General features: G+C 40.4%; 1 protein-coding gene across 13 annotated transcripts in view; it reads right to left on the bottom strand.

The window, feature by feature from the left end:
* Positions 1–20,651, bottom strand: part of PTPRK (protein tyrosine phosphatase receptor type K) — a 396,766-nt gene that overhangs the window by 246,855 nt on the left and 129,260 nt on the right. For all 13 annotated transcript variants that reach the window (XM_062632339.1, XM_062632343.1, XM_062632342.1 and 10 more), the window contains exon 3: positions 17,114–17,385. In XM_062632339.1, the coding sequence (XP_062488323.1) occupies positions 17,114–17,385 (272 nt within the window). The remainder of the gene's footprint in view (positions 1–17,113; positions 17,386–20,651) is intronic.

Genomic DNA, 20,651 nt, shown 5'->3' with positions numbered 1-20,651 from the left:
CTTCTGCTGATTCTCGCATTTGGAGCCTTCCCTGCAACTTATCCCTTATCCCTTCCGTGCCCACCTGAGAAAAAGCCCCTACAGCATTTTGCATTTGTTACAGGTTCAGAAAATTCCTGAACAAAATGCCAGAGACCTGCCTGAAGTGAAGTCAAGTCTCCAAACAGCACTGGCACAAGGTTTTCTCCCAAACTCCTCAGTGAAAACAGCCTCCCAGATCTTAAATGAAAGTACAGCTTTTTTTTCCCCACAAACCAACAGGGCTGGTCTGCTGAGTGCAGCATCAAGGCAGAAGTCCCAGGCAGTTCTGCTGCAGCCCTAGCTGAGCAGGTGCAGGTTACAGCATCAAAAGCAGTGTCATGCTGATCTACAGACTAAAAAAGTGCTGACTTATCTATTAGCTAAAAAGCACTGGAGCGTCCTGGCTCCCCAAACCACTCCCTTGCCTCCCCTTTATTTTTGCTGTATGGTTTGGCTAGACTTTCTTCTGGGTGTTTGCAATTTTTTAGTTTTTAATCATTTCCCTCCTCATTGTTAAAGCAAGAACCTGTTCAGGGAGGAAGCCAAAGAGCACTAAGGGGAAGAAGTAGCATTTGCAAAATGACACCATTATCTTTCATGTGCTGTGCTTTACACCCGTCACAGCCCAAAGTAATTTTGACTCAAACTTACCAGAAAAGACTGCTGTGAAAGTACATGGATTTGGAATACATTAAACAAATATTGCCTGTTATATGAAGCTACCAACGTTTTTACTCGGAGTTTGTGTCACAGGGGTTCTGTAGCAGGGGCACTGCTCTGCAATCTGAGACATACACAGCACTCGCAGAACCAGTTTTAACACAACAGTAAACTTACTGTAGCAAAATTACTATGGATTCAAAAATGGACAGGCTAGTTTTCCCGATTTAATTAACAGTCTAATTAAACTGGAGAAGAAAATTACTTACCTTCATTATGACTTTGAGCAATATTATAACCCTCTCTGTTTATCAAGAGTACCTGTACCTGGATTGCACTGACATTTTCAGATGCACAGAAAAAGAAAGTATGCCTATTGCCTGTACGACTGATCCTGCCACTTTTTTTTGAAAATGGGCAAGACATATATGTGCTCAAAATAAAACACTAACTTCAGAAGCAGAAACATGAAGACATGTATTTCAGCACACATCCCCATTACAGATCTGACCACAGCCAACAAGATCCTGAAGCATGCACATTTTTCAGTACTTTCTTACCACACATAATACCCTTAACAAGAGGGAGAAGAAATAAAATTAAAAAAAATAAAAAAATCTGCAAAATGAAAGCTCTGCTGTTTGACTTTCAAAAAAAAAGAAAAGTAAAAACCCCAAACAACCCCCTTCTAATCTGGGGGACAGTTCTTCAATCAAACATATTCAGCCTAACTGATGTTTCTGTAAAGCTGCAGCCAAAGAAAGCGTATGTGTCTGGTTTAACTGTTTTGTTGTGACAAAATACCCATTTAACACATTTTTCTGTTTCAACAGGCTATGCAGTATTTATCTAACATACGTAAACAAATAATATATTAAAATGCATGCCATGTTCTATTTCACTAGGGTTTCTGAATCAAGACAAACATAAAACTGAAACTATTCACATAACTTCTTGAAAAATATTGTTTATACTACATCTTATACCTTGGGAAATTAATAATAAATCAACAGTTGAGTAACATAATTCAGACCAAATTCAATGCTACCGAGATAAGCACATCTGATATTACAGCCCCTTACAGAAAACCAGACAGCTGCGGCTAAATTTCATTCCCTTTCATTGTTCAAATATATATGTTGTTAAGATCTCATAACTAAGTCCAGAACCAAAGACGACACTTTAAGGTTAATTTTTAACCTTACAAAAACAAAAGCAAAAAATCTAGGCACATAACAAACACATTCATATACATACACAAACTCAATCCCACCTATACCCACTATCAGATCTGTTCACCATTGTTGGTTAAAATTGAAATGTGCCAACCATTGCAGCTTCATTCTGTGTGAAACCGTTGAAAAAACAAACTTATATCCTGTCAAGACCTATGCTAGAAAGTAGTCTTTAGTAACCTGCAAATGCACTGCATGCTGCTTGATATTTTAACCTGTATCAAAAAAAAAAAAAAAAAAAATAAAAAAATAAAACCAAACAACCTAACACATTTTGATAACTTACCACAGTTTTTAGCACATCACAAAACAGTTTAGTAATTTAGTTTATATAGGAGAGAGCAAGAGGTGGTGGGGGTGGGAGTAGTGGTATTATTACTCATTATTATTAATCATTGTTTTATTTATGTTGAACAAACACAAGTTTCTTTGGGTTTGTGTGTTCTTCACAAGTACAAGTACAGAGTAAAAGGCAGCACATACGCACTCTGCCAAAGGACCAAAGGAGAAGACCAAATACCATACCCCGTCCTGCTGCCCCATTCCGCCTACTGAGGAATGCACAACCTGTGAAATACATTCACTGCCTGGCAAGCATAGCAAAGACTACGGCTTGCCGTAATTATCAATTTTCTTATCCAAGCCAAAAAGTTGACTCAAGACTGAAAATTGAACTTACGAATTTTCTACAGGTCACTCACACCCAGGCACCAAACAGATACACACAACCACCACAGTAAATACAATGTTCACACTGAAGGACAGTAAAGTTACACCACCATAACCATAAATTAGCAGGGATGCCCCCTCCATCAACATAGAAAACGCATCTTCACTCTGCTGTGCAGTTGTCAAGTGCTATTTCACTGTCCCAGCTCAACACAGTGGAAGAGCCATGGCATGGGCTTCCATTGCTGTTGCTTGTTTGAGAGTGTCCTGGGTTCAGCAGTAGCAGTCATTTTTCCCCTTCTTGGTAGCTGGTGCAGTGCAATGTTTTGACTTTCAGCTCGGGGACAGAGCTGATAACAAGCGATGTTTTGGTTTGGCCAAGGACTTTGTGAGCCTCATGCTCTGCCAGGGAGGAGGGGAAGCCAGGAGGAAGCAGAGACAGGACACCTGACCCAAACTGACCAAAGAGGTATTCCATACCACAGCACGTCATGCCCAGGATGTAACTGGGAGTTAGCCGGAAGGGCCGGGAGACTGCAGGGTTGGAGGAGGTATCGGTCGGAGCTTGGTCGGGCTGAGGGGGGGCAAGTTATCGGTCGGCTGGTGCTGGGGTGTTGTGTTCTCTTCCCTTGTTATTTCCTTTATCGTTGTTGTCGTTGGTGGTGGCAGTAGTGATTTGTGTTGTGCCTTGGTTGCTGGACTGTTCTTGTCTCGGCCCGTGGGAGTTGCATTCTTTTCGATTCTCCTCTCCGTCCCTCCGAGAGCAGGGGGAGGGCAAGAAAGGGGGGGAAGTGAGCAAACGACTTACCTGACTGGGTTTAAACCACGACAGTTCTTTTTGGCGCCCAACGTGGGGCACGAAGGGTTGAGATAACGACAAATTTGACTGGATTAATAGTCACTCGTCACAATGCTGATTTATTGGCTCTCAGAGTTGTTTCGCTTGATCTCACAGCTTCAGAATGTTGTAACTTACGTAGAGCCGGTATTTGCTGTGTTAGTGTTTATCAAGTATGGGGCCTGGGCTAAGGTTCTTGTCTCACTGTGCTTTATGGCAATGGCTTGTAATACGGGTGGGCTCCAGCAGCAGGGCGGGACGGACGTGGCCGTGGACTTGTACCTGGCCGTCCGGCTGCTCTTCACCGCCCTGGCCCTCACCCTACTCTCCGTCTTCGTGAGGCTGCGGGGACCCGAGGGGGAGCGGCCCCGGGAGCCGGCGGCAGCCGAAGCGGCCCGGGAGAGCGGCCCCGGGCACCCAGCGGCGGCGGGAGCGGGGCCGGAGGCCGCGAGGGGACGGCTGCCGGTGGAGGAGGTCGGGGCGGTCGAGGAGAGGAAGGAAGGGGCTGCCGAGCAGCGGGAGAAGGCGGCGGAGGAGCCGAGCCCCGCGGAGGAGCCGAGCCCCGCGGAAGAGCCGAGCCCCGCGGAGGAGCCGAGCCCCGCGGCCGAGCCCAGCCCCGCGACGGCCGAGAGCGTTTCCCGGAAGCCGCACGCCGAGCCCCAGGAGGATGCAGGAGACCACGCAGCATTTCCCAGCAAGGCAGAGGAGGAAGAGCTGGACTCAGGAAAAGAGAAGCTGGCGGTGGGAGAGCCGGCAAGCACAGCAGCTACACCAGCCCCAGTGACAAGCACAGCAGCTACACCAGCCCCAGTGACAAGTACAGCAGCATCGTTAGAGAGTTCTGAAGGTTTTGAATGGCCTTTGGGTATCCTTGGGACCTGCCTGCTGATTGTGATGGGGATCAGCATGTTGGCACACACACAGACTGTGTGCTACCCACAACCATTTTGTCTGATCTCAAAAGTTAAGCAGAGTCAGGTTTGGGTCTTGTCTGGGGTTAGACGAGGATATAGGGGGACCAAGAGGTTTTCCCCAAGGCTGGACAGTCATGAGTGGCAGGGTGTGTGGGACAGTATGGGCAAGTATCTAGTCCACTGGGCCCCTCCAGTGCTTTGGAAGCATTGGAGATGGAAGGCAGCTGTATGGAGTCCCCAGCAGCAAGCTGCAGAAAGTGCTTAAGGGGACAGTGAATTATTTTGAGCCTGGTGGGCCCAATGCACTTCAGGCCATCAGAGCAGAGATGCAACACAGAGATGGACTCATGATCGAGGGGTGGACTTAGCAATGGACACTATTGCCCAGGTTATTCACGAGTGTGAACACTGCACACAGTCTCTCCTGCTCTGAAAGACTGTTACAAGAGATGGAGCCTGGCATCATGGACCAGATGGACGCAGCAGCTTTATAGGGACTGGTCCATGCACTTAGATAAGAGTGATGGTATATTGAAAAATGTGGGACGTGAGCATGACGTGAATGGTATGGAATAAGGGGTGGATAATGTCCTGGGTTCAGCAGTAGCAGTCATTTTTCCCCTTCTTGGTAGCTGGTGCAGTGCAATGTTTTGACTTTCAGCTCGGGGACAGAGCTGATAACAAGCGATGTTTTGGTTTGGCCAAGGACTTTGTGAGCCTCATGCTCTGCCAGGGAGGAGGGGAAGCCAGGAGGAAGCAGAGACAGGACACCTGACCCAAACTGACCAAAGAGGTATTCCATACCACAGCACGTCATGCCCAGGATGTAACTGGGAGTTAGCCGGAAGGGCCGGGAGACTGCAGGGTTGGAGGAGGTATCGGTCGGAGCTTGGTCGGGCTGAGGGGGGGCAAGTTATCGGTCGGCTGGTGCTGGGGTGTTGTGTTCTCTTCCCTTGTTATTTCCTTTATCGTTGTTGTCGTTGGTGGTGGCAGTAGTGATTTGTGTTGTGCCTTGGTTGCTGGACTGTTCTTGTCTCGGCCCGTGGGAGTTGCATTCTTTTCGATTCTCCTCTCCGTCCCTCCGAGAGCAGGGGGAGGGCAAGAAAGGGGGGGAAGTGAGCAAACGACTTACCTGACTGGGTTTAAACCACGACAGAGAGACAGGCAGAGAAGTAGTAATCCTGGTGTGTGCATCAAAGAAACCTCTGCAAGCAACTGTAAACCCTAAAACCAAAAAGGTTTTTAGCTACAGAACCTATTACAGTAAATGAATGGTATGTGAAAAGGTTTCATGGACCACATGCAAAAGACTCTAGAAGACCCTGAGGCCACACAACAAAGCAAACAAAACCAACAAAACCCACACACACCCCCACAAGAAAAAAAAAAAGGCACACAAACAACAACAACCACCAAGAAAAAAAAAAAAACACATCACACACCAGAATAAAATCCAGCTTGGCTCACAGGATTGCACAGGGTTTCTTCTAGGTAGCCAAGGTACATTGCTGATGTCATCTGCTACAACAAGTTCTGTATTCTTATACAAATTCTGTATTCTTTTAAACCTCTGGGAGCTGCACATCAAGACATTTAAAGAAAGTAGCAAAGGAGCTCCACAACTAAGAGAGAGAGCTCTTAAAGAAGAAAATAACTTTTGAAGAAAATATCTGCAAAAACCGCAACATAACAGTTCCTAGCTTTGAGCCCAGAGCACTATCTGCCTGACTGCTCCATCACCCTGCATCCCACAGAGCAATTACTAGTTTGCAAACTTTCCATTACTTCCTTAGACACAGAAAATTATTCTAGTTCAGATGGCATTCCAGAATATCCATAACAGGGGTACAACTTACTTCAGGCAGGAAGAGGGACAAGGAGGGTGGGGGTGTCTATAAAATGCTTTACGATATCTTTAAGCAAAGGGGAAAATTCCACAATACAATATTGGTTTGTTTGTTCACTTATTTGTTTAAATACACAGAAATGCATAATCAGATTGTGATCCTAGTGCAAAGTAAATGATACATATCTTCCCCCATCTTTGAATTTTGAATGTTTTTTCATTCACAGCAACCATCTCAGGTGCTTTTTCAGTGTCACCTTAAACTAAGTCTAAACTAAAGAAAAGTACCATCTAGAGGGTAGAGAGAACTATAAAGATACAAGGGATTTATTTCCCTATGAGGAGTTCATATCACTAGTCAACATGGAATTCCTACTACATACTGCTCTGGATGAAGAAAACCTTTTGACTTTACTCCAAGCCTCAGGCTTGTTCACCATTTAGCATTAGAAAAAGACATAATACAAGAAAAGAGAAAAACTGCAAAAAAAAAAAAACAAACCAAAATCAAAACAACCAACACGCATTATAGTGTGCACAGACGCAAAAAACCCCAAATTCTTCTACAGCGTTTCATCTTGCCCTAAATAATGAAAGGCAGGGAAGGACAGGGGAAAAAAAAAATTTAAAAAAAAGGGAAAAAAGAAATTCAAGTGCCTGCATAGTTCTCATTATTGGGGGGGGAAGGGAACGCAGACATCTGACAGCATACAATGCTTCACATAAAAAATTACAAAACAATACATCTTATCAGTGATGAACTGATGAGTTCAGACTTGTAAGTCAAGGTTGCTGACTCTTCAAAGCCTATAAATTTGGAAGCTGATTGGTTTCCAGTTCTTGAATTGCAGAGGTTTTAATGAGCTTCTTGATAAGTGATTCAACACTGCACTATTATACTTTTTCTTTTATTTACTTTCACTTGGGGTAGTCTGGAAAACCCTAGAAGAGCACAATTCATTACTCAATCTTTTCAGAGCCTGTATAAAAATATATGAAATAAAGTATTATCAATTTCTGCTTTCCTTTAACCATCTACTTCAAGTATGTATCACTGATTACTGCCATAATACTCTTTCATTCATTTCACTTTTCATGTAAATAAAAATGCATTTTAAGAAGAGTCAAGAGGAAGAGTATATCATTCCTAGGTCCTCAACAGTTTGATGTTCACAATTTTTCCTCAAAAAGGATAGGATCTTGCAGAAGGCAATAAAAATACAACAAAATCTAAGCTTCTTACATAGAAGTAATTATGTTTTCCAACTAACAAAACCCCAAAAATCCTAAAAAAGAAAAATCTTGACAAAAGGAACCATTCAGAACTTCTTTATTTACACACCATGACTTAAGTCAACCTTGTATTTCTGAAGAATTGAATGAGCCACTCCGAGGTGGCTGATTAGCAATAGTGTGTTTTCCACTTCACAAACTCACAGTGCCTGCACTATGATGGGGAGGAGAATGCTACAGGCTTTTCATAATCTTGGTAATCAAGGTTAATATAAAATTTGCATACCACCTCGATGATGAGGGAATGTGGAATGCTTCCTGGAAGAGCCGTCACATATATTTCATCAGAAATTAAGCACTGCCTAAAAATATTACATATTTATCTCAAAGTAAGTCTGCATGAGTTTACGGCCAGTCAGTTTTCCACCCGAGACTTGTAGGTTATTAAAGATCATTTATAACATGGACTCATACATTACATTAATCTCCAAATCTTTCATTGCCTTTGGAAATGCCAAACTTCTTCTAAAACTTTGTCAGCTTACCCTGAAGATAACCACTGCCTGGTGAGGAATAGTGAAAAAAGTCAAAATGATCATCAGCTTCATTGATACTACATTATTCAATGGGAAGAAATCTGTATGTCTTGTATGTATAGCCACACAATTCCTTATACTACTCCAGTATTTCAAGTATGACATTTCTGATCTATTTTTAAGTTCAAATCATACATTTACCAAAGGAAATACAGAACACAGTAGAAAAAAAAAAACAAAAGCTACTAGCAGACTGTAATATAACAGAAAGCAAAAGAGTAGAAAAGACAGCATTGAAAAATTTAAACAAAGGAAAAGGGAAACTTAGAAATGCATGTTATTTTCTGAAGATCTGCGATGTTGCTAAAATTCCCTTTCTAGATATTCAAACACTTCAGCTTCAAAATTGTGCAAATTCATTTTTTGTCTTTATCACAGGACTAAGGATAGAGTAATGTAAGCAATTCCTCAGACTCCAGAGTTCCTTAGCCTGTAAAAACTAGAAGTGTCCAAAGTAATTGCTTCTATGCCACTGCTGGAATGGAGTTCTTGGTGTTTTGGGATGTCCCTTCTTGCAATGGAGAAGTATAGCATGCGTCACCAACTTAGGCAAGGTTGGCAGTTTTAACCTGAATAACAATAATCTCTGATATTTTTAATTGTAAAAATTCTTTGATATTAATTTGTCATACTTGCCCTTCTTTCATTGTATCAGACCCCAAAACAAATTAGCTATCTCCAAAATATGCTAACAAAAATTAAATCCACCAAGCTATGAAAGCTACTATACACATCTCCATACGGTAATTTAAAAGATACTAAGAAAAAAGAAAGAAGGAAAAAAAAAAAAAAGGGGGGGGGGGCTTAGGTGGAGACCCAACATAACATAACACCATATATCACCAACATTTACTTACTTTCCCACCATCATGATTCACTTATCCCTCAGGAAATTCCTGTGCTCATAATGAACTAATTCTGGATGGAAAAAAAGCACATTGTGGCTAGCCGGAAGAACATTGCTGAAACAATGCCACAGACCTGAACTAACAGTCAAAACAAGCATTATCATTTAGAAGAAAAAAGAAAGAGCTTCCATGAAATCGCCAGTACTTATGGTGGTACTGAAAACCTGGAGGCTGGGAGCTCCCCTTCTACTCTGCACACTATGATTTTCCAGTTTGAAGACTGGAATGAAACCGTATTTGTAGAAGTCCTTTGAGAGCTGTAAGTGCTTTGTGATCTACAGAACTAAATTATTAAAACACTGCTGGTAATCACTCTGCTGGAATTCAATCTTTCTTTGTCCTCACCAAATTGATAAACATCTCAGAAGAAATGAGACAGAAATGTGACAGATACGCTTGCACACTTTCATGTTTACCCTAACAGTTAAAAAGGATGGTGTTTTGTTTGTACTAACGAGTCTTGGAGAAGCAGAAAGAAGTTTGTTATAAAAAAGCATTTCTCTGTAACTCTTTAATAAACTGTATAAAGAAACTCAGTCTTTTGATTAAGTGCTGTCTAGCAAGTAACAGTCAGGAAAATACTTCGGGGTTTACAAAGGACTTCTGACAAGAAAGCAACATCGTTCCTATTTGGAGATATTTCCAAAAGGGTCCAAGTTTTCGATCATTAGTGACAGCAGTAAGCGGTGAGACAGTTTTAACTAATGGAAAATACAGAGAACAGAAGGAAAAGGAAAGAAACAGATTTATAAACCATTTCATTGTGTTTTAATGAACTAGGAACAAAATTGTTTACAGAGTGTCACCTTAAATTCTTTAAAGTCATGAAGTATTCTCAAAAGAGTTGTTTCACAAATGGGATGCTAAAGAATGATGAACTTGTATGAGGAGTATTTTGGTGACTTATACTACTTACCAAAAACATGCTGTTGCAAGTTTAAGGGGTGAGGGAAGTATCTGTCTCAGTTTAATATTAAGTTAGTTTCTTTAACTAAAAAGCTAGCCAACCTTTTACTAAATAATCTTTGTATCGCTGCTAGAGCAAACTTCCAGCCACACACCAAAACAAAGTTCTAATTCACACTTTATTTCTGAGAATGCTTATAAACTCAAAGAATTTAAAGGGCTTAATTTGTAAATCTCACTTAAAAAAAAAAAGAAAAAACTAAAAAAAAAAAAAAAGAATCTATTACCCCAAGTTAGATTGAAAGGAGATGAGAAGGGGAGAAGAGTCAAAAGGAATGGGTTTAGAGCTGGTACTGGCAGATGAAATTATTTTTCATTTCTACAGCCAGAACAAAAACTTTCACAAAATACAACTAGACTGGTTAGGTAAACACAGAATATAAAAACTGCACTTAGTCAGTTTAGGAATACAGAAACAAATTAAGTATACATCTACTGAGGGAAGCAGGAAAGAGGCCTTTGCCCTTTGGATAAAACTTAATAAGTTAGCTGTTCAGGCCAAAGGTCTACTTACCAAAATATCTTTTCCTGGTCATAAGGAAAGGTAAGAACAGGGCAAGCATGCACATCACTTCTGTGTGGCCCCCAAAACAATTCTCTGCTCCTCCAGCTGCTTTCAGCTCATGAGACTTACTAGACTTGTTAGTCTAATTACAGATTTCTACCAGTTCTCTTTCAAGAACTTGCCCAGCATCTCCTCAAGCCTACATTCTCCTCTGGCATCCACAACAGTTAATTCTGAGAGACCTTCATGGGTCTAGAGCCTGCTGTGTGACCTATCTCCATTTGCTTCTTTTCAGTCTGCTTCCCCCACCAGAGCAAAAAGGCCCCTAATTCCTGAACTGGAAGAGGATTCCCCCTCGTGACAGTGACAATTTTGCAAAACTCTATTATAATATTCTCCTGAACTGTGTCTTTTTTCCAGGTCAGAGAAACTTGACCTACTGAGCACTGCCTCTCACGTACACCTACAGACCACTCCTCTGGCTCTGAACTCTTGCTCGTGCTGAGATTTGCACAAGATGACTTTGCCATCTCATAACTCAACACCCAAGACTTACACAGAAAGTTTTAACATTAACTCATTTGACTGCTTGGTCAAATTAAAGTTCTTAAAGTTTTCTTAAAGTTTTTGAATGTAACACTTTCTACAACTTACACTGGTCCCAAATTTTATTCATCAAGTAAGTCTTTGGTATTGTTTTCTGTATTCCAATATATTTTCAATAAAATCCTGTGAATGTATCAGTCCTTTGAAATGCTTTGTTGTTGTTTTTTTTTTTAAAGAGCTTCTTTGGATTTGCTTGATGCTACATACTGTTCCAAGGTTACAGAACGTCTAGAATCAAGGGCATCTGTCTTATAAATTGTAAGTGGGAGTTTGGGAGAGTGAGTTTCTTCTTAAGTTGGCCAGTAACTCAGTTCTACACAGCTCACCCAGGCTGTATGTACTTCTGTTCCTTCCACTACCATTTCTGCACACAGCAGAAAATGTCTACAGGTCAACAAATTTATAATAGCAATCTGATATTCAAAAAGGCAATAAATTATTGTATTTCACAAAAATTCTACTCCCTACTTTATCTGGCACATGGCCCAATTGAACACAGCATTAGAGAATCTTCAATCAGAGGAACATTCTCCTTTTACACATCTACTACAGTTTCAAGACCATTTTAGATTATTAAAAAAAAAAATTTCCAAGATCTTTGAGCAACCTAAACTTTCATAAATCCTATAAATCGTCAGTATTAAAATAAAGATTCATTATCCAAATCAGGATTCACAATTCAGCAAGAAAATTATTTTGCCTTCTAGAGTTTTTCTGCACTTTTTAAATTGGTCAGTCATCATTAGTCTTTGTGAACTGACAGAAGAACTTCTTGGTATGGTTCAGTATTTTTATTTTGCTATCTATACACCCAAGTTTAACCATCACTTTACCAAGCTGGCATCCTAGCCAGCCTCTGTAAAACTACAGAGCACTATTACTGTATAATGAAGTTTTAAAGAACTATAAAGAAACAATTCATTTTTTACAAGTTTGAGATTTATGGTTCCAAGTCTATCAATTTCTGATCAAAGGTTACAAAAAACAGAGAGCTGTATTATAAAACCAAAACCAGAAAGTCCATGGTTCACTTTGTCAAGCAGACCTCACTATGTAATCAAGGAAGGATGTGACCCTGTGTGAGCAGAACAAATTTACTGGGTGGGCGGAATGACAGAGAAAGTAAGAAGCAACAAAATAGGAAAGACTTCTGGGAGACCATGTTTGAAAACCAAACAAAAAACCCCACAAACAAAACAGAAAATAAGAACCCAGATTCAAAAAGCATGACACAGGTAGCAAGGGAAGTGGAAAATGACTGTGACAAAAGCAAAAAGGAAGACACAGCCCTTAGCTGCTGGATAATTCCTACTGTCCAAAACAGGAGAGAACGTGGGGAAATGAACAGAAGCATTAGTCAAAACAACACATCCAGACAGGAATAAAGAGCTCAACTAAAATGTGTTACACTAGTAACCAACACAGATGACAGAGAGACAAAACTCCCAGACAAAGTTTAAACAACCAAAATCCCAAAATATTTTTTCTTTGAAGCAAACTTGAGGCAGGTCAAAGGTGGCATATTTCCAACTGAGTGATAAAAAAAGGACTCCAGAACCAAGATGGACAGATATTAAACCATACCCTCAATCCCAAGGGATTCCCTAATCAAACCTTTTTCCTCAACAGTTTATCCACGTGTTAGAAAAGCAGAATAGAAAATCCAGATGCCTTGCTAGCAGGCATGAGAAGACAGACCGTATCATTACAGGACTGCCAAAACTCCCCTAAGTACAAAACGTGATAACTGAAGCATTGCAGGCCCCATGCTTGGAGAAACCCACACGAATAGTTCTAACATGGAATTAACATTAGAGTTTCATGTCATATAAACCATAGCCACTAAAAGTTAAACCATAGCAAAACCATGGACTATATGGCCTAACCAGAATATTGAAAGGCACTACTTTGGTTTTTCAGCTCAAAGTCCTTGAACAACAAATAAGCTCAAGACTGGAAGTGTATTCTGGGGGAGATATGAACATGACTTTGTCCTGTTTGTGAACTCTTCTACAACCTTCCACTTTTACCTACCATCACTGGCAAAGGCTCTGACAAAACCATCCAAGTCTTGGAAGGCAGAAGCAGGGACTGTGAGAATGAAGACCTTGGGGCCACTGTAGGAGAGGATCTGGTTCGAGACCATCTTAAAAGTCTGAACGTGCACACGTCCATAGGTCATGATGAAATCCATCCGTGGATCCTGAAGGAGCTGGCAAATGAAGTTGCGAAGCCGCTACATATCATATTTGAGAAATCGTGGCAGTCAGGTGAAGTTCCCGATGACTGGAAAAAGGGAAATATAACCCCCATTTTCAAGAAGGGGAAAATGGATGACCAGGGGAATTACAGACCAGTCAGTCTCACCTCTGTGCCTGGCAAAATCCTGGAGCAGATCTTCCTGGATGGCATGCTAAGGCACATGAAAATCAACAAGGTGCTTGATGACAGCCAGCATGGCTTCACTAAGGGGAAATCCTGCCTGAACAATTTGGTGGCCTTCTATGATGGGGCTACGGAACTGATGGACAGGGGTAGAGCAGTTGATGTCATCTACCTGGACTTGTGCAAAGCGTTCGACACTGTCCCACACAACATCCTTGTCTCTAAATTGGAGAGACATCAATTTGATGGATGCACTACTCGGTGGATAAAGAACTGGCTGGATGGCTGCATGCAAAGAGTTGTGGTCAATGGCTCAATGTCCAGTTGGAGACCAGTAACGAGTGGTGTCCCTCAGGGATCGGTGTTGGGACCGGTCTTGTTCAACATCTTTGTCGCTGACATGGACAGTGGGATTGAGTGCGCCCTCAGCAAGTTTGCTGATGACACCAAGCTGTGTGGTTTGGTTGATACGCTGGAGGGAAGGAATGCCATCCAGAGGGACCTTGGCACACTTGTGAGGTGGGCTGATGCCAACCTCATGAAATTTAACCATGCCAAGTGCAAGGTCCTACACCTGGGTGGGAGCAATCCCAGGCACAGCTACAGGTTGGGCAGAGAAGAGATTCAGAGCAGCCCTGCAGAGAAAGACTTGGGGGTGTTGGTTGATGAGAAAATGAACATGAGCTGGCTTCAGCGTGCGCTCGCAGCCCAGAAAGCCAACTGTATCCTGGGCTGCATCAAAAGAAGCATGACCAGCAGGTCGGAGGAGGTGATCCTGTCCCTCTGCTCTGCTCTTGTGGGACTTCACCTGGAGTATTGTGTGCAGTTCTGATGTCTTCCACATAAAAAGGACATGGAATTGTCGGAACAAGTCCAGAGAAGGGCCATGAGGATGATCAGGGGACTGGAGCACCTCCCGTATGAAGACAGGCTGAGGAAGTTGGGGCTGTTCAGCCTGGAGAAGAGAAGGCTGCGTGGAGACCTCATAGCAGCCTTCCAGTATCTGAAGGGGGGGGTATAGGGATGCTGGGGAGGGACTCTTCATTAGGGACTGTAGTGATAGGACAAGGGGTAACGGGTTAAACCTTAAACAGGGGAAGTTTAGATTGGATATAAGGAGGAAATTCTTTCCTGTTAGGGTGGTGAGGCACTGGAATGGTTGCCCAGGGATGTTGTGAATGCTCCATCCCTGGCAGTGTTCAAGACCAGGCTGGACGAGGCCTTGGGTGATATGGTTTAGTGTGAGGCGTCCCTACCCATGTCAGGGGGGTTGGAACTTGATGATCTTGAGGTCTTTTCCAACCCTAACTATTCTATAATTCTATGATCATAGACAGAATAGAAAGCTAAGCAAAAATTCAGTTTGATCCTATAAGGCTGTTATAATCATCACAGAATCATAGAATCATAAACTGCACTATGTTTTCCCAGAAAATAAAACAACAGAATACAGTTAAGGAAAGGCAAGTAAATGGATTATTAAAATAATAGTAATCCCCTAAGTGAAATGTTAAATTCATCCAAAAATACATAAACTGTATCTATGCTGTGTACTAGCATGGCATGCAAAAAAAAACACTTAAGTTTTGAACAGGAAGCAATAAAGGCATAGCAGAGCACAGAAATGCTGTTTAAGAGCTCATGAGCCTAGGTGCAGCACTTCATTAGTACTATTAACATGGTCATCCAGTAACTTCCAAGTCCCTGTATGAGACTTCCTTATAATGTTACCTGTGCTATTTAGCCCTGCTAATCTCTAATCTCTTTCCTCACTTAAGTGAAGGAAATGGTGATGAACTTGACCTGATTAACAAAGTACATGCAAACAGTTATGCTCCGGAGTCATCTTTAGCAGTGACCTTGCTTGTACAGGCAGGGATCCAATTCCCAGTTTAGTAAAGAACCATTTATATCTCGTTATAAAAAACTCCATATCTCCCTAAGTGCTAGCTAAACTGATCAACCAGCAGGAAGATCAACGTGCCAAAATCACGAGCTAGATCTCTACCAAAAAACAAAACTATGAAAAAGATTTCCATGCTGAAGAATAACTGAAAACTTACACCAAAGACAAAAACAATGAAGAGTGATGTTGACTTTGAGACCTCAACGGACCACTGAAAACCACAAAAATACCGACCCTGTTTATAAAAACAAGCAGATGTGCAAAGACAGCATGCAGATTTCCCCTCTGATTCATAAAAGCAATTGGGCAAGTCATACACAAATCCAGTCCTTCCCCAGATTAATTTTTAATTTAAAAATAAAACTGTGTTACACGATATCAACATTCTTCTGGATGACCAAGCAAGAAAAGGAATGAATTTAAGCACAGCCTATAGAGAGATAATGTGAAGGCTGTAACATAAGTGAAAAATGGCCATGTTGCTAAGATAAGGCCCCAACCACCAATCTAGCTGTCAAGCCTGGCCATCTGTCAGCAGAAACCTGATTTACTGCATATAATACTGCTATACTTGATTTCTACTACATTCTTATAAAAGGCTCCTGGTTTTTTTTAAGCACACTAAAAGCTACTTTCTAGTAACAGTAAAGGGTTAATAAAACACCCCCTCAGAAGCCAAGCTCTATGGAACCAGGTTTCAGAACTTTAAATCAAATTTCACCCAGTTTCAATGTCACTGATAGATTAAATTCCTTTATAAATAAAAATATTAAAACTAGGGAAACAAAAAAACAAATAAAAACATAAAATGACAGTGAATTACATCGGTTTTACCACTTAAGTAGGGCTGCTTGCACTAATACTTGTTTTTTATGGAGATTATTTTGATGGTAGACAATTGCAAAGAACTCTAGAAAAGGCACTTTAAGAAACTATTCCTACAATACCACTATTCAAGAAAACCATTAAAAAAAAAACAAAAAACAAAACCCCAAGCCATTTGCTTCATTTGGTAACTAGTTTGGACATCCAAACTCTTTGCAAGAGCACTAATGACCTGAACCATCCTTAGACAGGGGCCTGTAAGACCTATGTATAATGATAACACCTCATGGTGTAACAACTCAGATGAGTGCATCTAATCCAACTCTTCCCCCTCCTACATGCCAGGACAAAAATGCCTGTGTATGAGATTCATCCTTCACATCAAATACCCACTGAGCAAAACAGCTGTAGGTACTTTCTCAGGTTAATCAAACAAATCAAACAACAACATCTAGTAATAACAAGACAATTTTTCTCTCTAAACAACAGCCCTACACTGCAGGTGGTTTTGTCCCATAGCGAGCAAACAGGAGAAAAGCATGTCCTGAGCAGCTGCTCATTAGGTGAGAACCATTCTGCTTGTACAGCAAATGAAGTAAATGTCTCATGGAAAAAAAAACAAAACCACCACAGTTTACGGTCATGTAATTAGACATGGTAACACAGGCATATCCAAAAGAGGAGGGAAGACAGATACAAATTGCAGTTCCACAGGCAAATTATTTCTGGCAGTTTATAATTTTTGATGTTCCTGGACTTTAACCTTACCATTTCTTTTAATGAGGCTTGTTTCCAGCTTATTTTTGAACTATTATACAATAACAGACAACTTTGAATGGTTGAATCCTATAAAAAGGACCCATACCCATGTAATTATTTATTCTAAACAGAAGACTATTTAAGGACACTGGAAAATATCAGAACAGACCAAAATGAACACAAACTGCAGAGGGCCTCACCAAAAATGTTATAAAGTGGTGAGAATTTATTACAAGCTTACCTGATACTCATTGGGCCAGAAAGTGCTGACAGCCAACTCTGCTCGAAGCCAGTCTTTGCCAGTGGAACCAGTAACATTCCAGATAGGATTAGCCAGAGGCCCTTTGTTCACCCTAACCAGGATGTTCAAAGCACCCGGGTTTACACCGTTCTTGCTGTACAAAAGGTAGCTGAAATCAATGCAGTGAGTGTCGTTTTCTTTCATTGTTGGAAGCTGAAGTCGAGTCTTTTCTCCAGGGTCATGGTCTGAGGAAATCACTATCATATACGATCCTAAAGAACAGGGGAGTGGGAAAGGAAAAAAAGAAAAAACAATAGAACAGTAGTAAGGCAAAAGATAACTGCTAGGAAACTGTTCACTGTGAGAAAAGGATGGAATGCATATGTTTTCATGTCCCAAAATCTAAAAATTCAAGTAGCAAGAAATCCAGGAAGTTATAAAATGTCTAGAAGAATCACTGAAGCAGTATCTACAGAAGGCAACATATATTTCTGAGGATATATCCAGATACTTGCACCTACAAAACTTTACTCCTTCCTGTTTTAGGATCAGATAATTGGAAATACAATCACAGACAAACTGAATAAAAGTAAGAAGAGGAGCAAAGGATCATCATTATTCTGAGGTCACTGAGGCAAAAATTCTCTCAACTTGCTCCACAGGTTCCCCAAAACTGAAAAATATTGAATAATAAGGTCCACATTCTTCAATGCAGCTTTATCACACCTTTTCCTTCCCAGAAAAGGAGGCAGACTTGAATTTCAGATACACGAGCATAACTCACTTAGGACACCAAAACCACATCTGTCCTGAAAAGCTGGGTTTGCTGCTCTGTTTGCCAACGGATTTGAGGGGATAACGGAACCTTCTATAGCTGGAAGACAGCCCATCTTGCAAATTTATTTTACAAATATACAGAAGGCAGAACAAGCTGAGCCTGTCTGGCTACAAAAGCAGAAAGCGGAAATCAGATGTTTAAACAGGTTATACAGGACATAATGGAACAGTTTGTCCTGCTGTTGTGCAGCATGAACTTTAAAAACAGAGTTACCATCTATTCTGGACCCAGAGCAGCCCCATTTCTCCAAGAGTGAGAACTCCATACCAGGTACTACCTCTTGAATGAGCCCCACAGAACAAAGCTTCTGAGACACAGCATGCCAGGCAAAACTTTACAACTGGGAAAATTCAACTCAGTATACAATCTGAATCCTTCCAGCAGGAAAGTTTCCTAACCTGAACTTAACTACCCTCCTCCTTAATGATTCCAGAAGCTCCATGTTGACAGATTTTTCCTTCTACTTTCAGTCCTAAAGAGCACCACAATAAGGAGCCCTCCCTCCTGAAGAAGGTTCAGGTGAAATCCATCAAAACCACAGTTAAATTAGCCTAAATTTAAAAGATCAGATTTGTGCGTGTTTGCCCAAGTGAGTAGTCTCACACTTGTGCAGAGTATGTACATGAGTGAGCATTTAATGGTGAAAAAGCTTCTCTGAAGTATATATTTTTATAAATTATTATTATGTATGTCAACTTTTGTGCCTTTTTTAGGCAACAAGGAACTCTTGTGTTCTAGCATGTCCTCAATAGCTGTATTAACCATTCTGAAAACTGTTGACAAGCTGCTGCTCAGGAAAAGATGAAAATTTATGTGTATGGATTAAGTCATCTGTGCAATGTGGTAATTGACTAGCCTCTAAGCAATTCTGTACTAAAAAAATATAACAAAAGAAAGAGCAATACTATAGAATGAAAGCAGCTCTTACCGTACAATGCCAAGATCTTTATTTGTAGTAATAATTTTACTATTACTAGTATTATTTTTAGTACTAATCTTTTAAAAAAAGAAGTTTAAAGCAAATATTGTAACATCATAACTAGTTCATATTTAGAATTACATGCAGAATCTGTTATCGGATTTATTTTTAGTAGAGAATTTGGCAAAGTATTTGTTTCTGACCATCTCTTCATTACTACCTATCATCATTAATACCCATTTATAAAGACACAAAGTAATCATATTATTATGATTCCTTTTTGCTTATGGTTATTTGAGGTTTGTGATTATTAGAAGTCTTTAATGATTATGGTCTAGTCTACAGTCAATTGACAACTGCAAGAGAGCTGCTCAAAAAAAGTGTAAACCACTTTCATTTATGCCCTTGATGCTAGAAAAAAATCTTAGAATATGCACGTTTGCAATGTCTATCATAACAACACATATGCTCTTGTAAGCACCGGATTATTTGTGGTTGGCACACCAAAGTAATATTTTCAAAGCTTTGTTTATAAACACCATGCACATGGCAGGGGAAGGCTGTATATCAACAATTTGTGGGTTTTTTTCCCTAGAGTTAGAACAATGAAAAGGATCAGGGGAAAATGACAAAGACTGCTTTCCACATTGCTAGCACTGATTGTCCATAGCCATCTACATTGCCTCTTCACCTTTGCTATACTTACCTTGCAAATAGGAACTGATTTTTTCCTACACAAAACAAACATTTATTTTTAACATTTCTTAAGCTGAGATCAGGAAGCAGATAAACTCTCCAACTTTTTCTGAAGGGAATCTGAGAGGGGAAGGAAGGAACAGAATATAAGAACTGACCTTAGCAGAATTTTTGAAATGTTTCTTTCAACTTATCTCAAGATAAAACCATTGGGGAGGAAAGAGAAATTGCGATCAAAGTATAACAAATGAAGTATTTCAAGATCTTATTCCTATAAATGGTACAGTCTTTGGAAGCTCCAACATACATTTTTCTGCATATCAACACATTTTACAGTACTCCACTTTTTCAACCTCATTTTTCATAATTTAAAAATACTTAGCAGCAAATTTGCATATATCTATCTACGTGTGTTAGTACCACAGCATTTCATGAAATTCTCAAAGCATTCATAAGCCATTTATCACAAAGCAGAAGTATCTGTTTGGTATCTCGCAAACTACTTCCCCTCCAATTTTTAAACTTCAGAGGTTATATGTTATCAAGGTACACAACCTTGCTCCTTCCTCAGTTGTCTACCTACTTCAGGAAAACCAGAAACCAATGCCAAAAACCAAATACATATAAAAAATTTATACTTTGAAAACAGGGAATTATTTTCTTACATCTGTTATTCAAAAGTCATTCTTTATTTGTAAATAAATGCTGTAGGAGTGAGAGTATTTTTCGCCCCCATTTATACATGCTTGCAATATCTTAAGTCAAACTTAAAAACTTTAAGCAAATCTTAAGCCCTACATAAACTCCCTCTACAGTTTCTACAGGGTCTTTTAGAATATGTCCTTTAATATTGAAAGCTCTATTCTATGGTACTACGCATGTAGCAGAAGTTGCTCTGCAATCCAGTAGAATGAAGCCACATAAGCATGATTAATAGAAATTATAGAAAGGATAGTGTTTGAAACAAAAGATTTATAATTAAACATCCAGCAGAGTTTGAGGTAGCATAGTGTTGATGAAATCAAGCTATAAAGTTTCCAGGTTTGAAAAGTACCGGCTAATGTTAGACTACTTTTATAAAGCAG

This window comes from Pezoporus occidentalis, unplaced genomic scaffold, assembly GCF_034315485.1.
Source record: "Pezoporus occidentalis ecotype Australia unplaced genomic scaffold, CSIRO_AGI_Poc_V1 ctg39, whole genome shotgun sequence".
NCBI classification, from domain to species: domain Eukaryota; kingdom Metazoa; phylum Chordata; class Aves; order Psittaciformes; family Psittacidae; genus Pezoporus; species Pezoporus occidentalis.
This window is presented reverse-complemented; position numbering and strand designations above follow the sequence as displayed.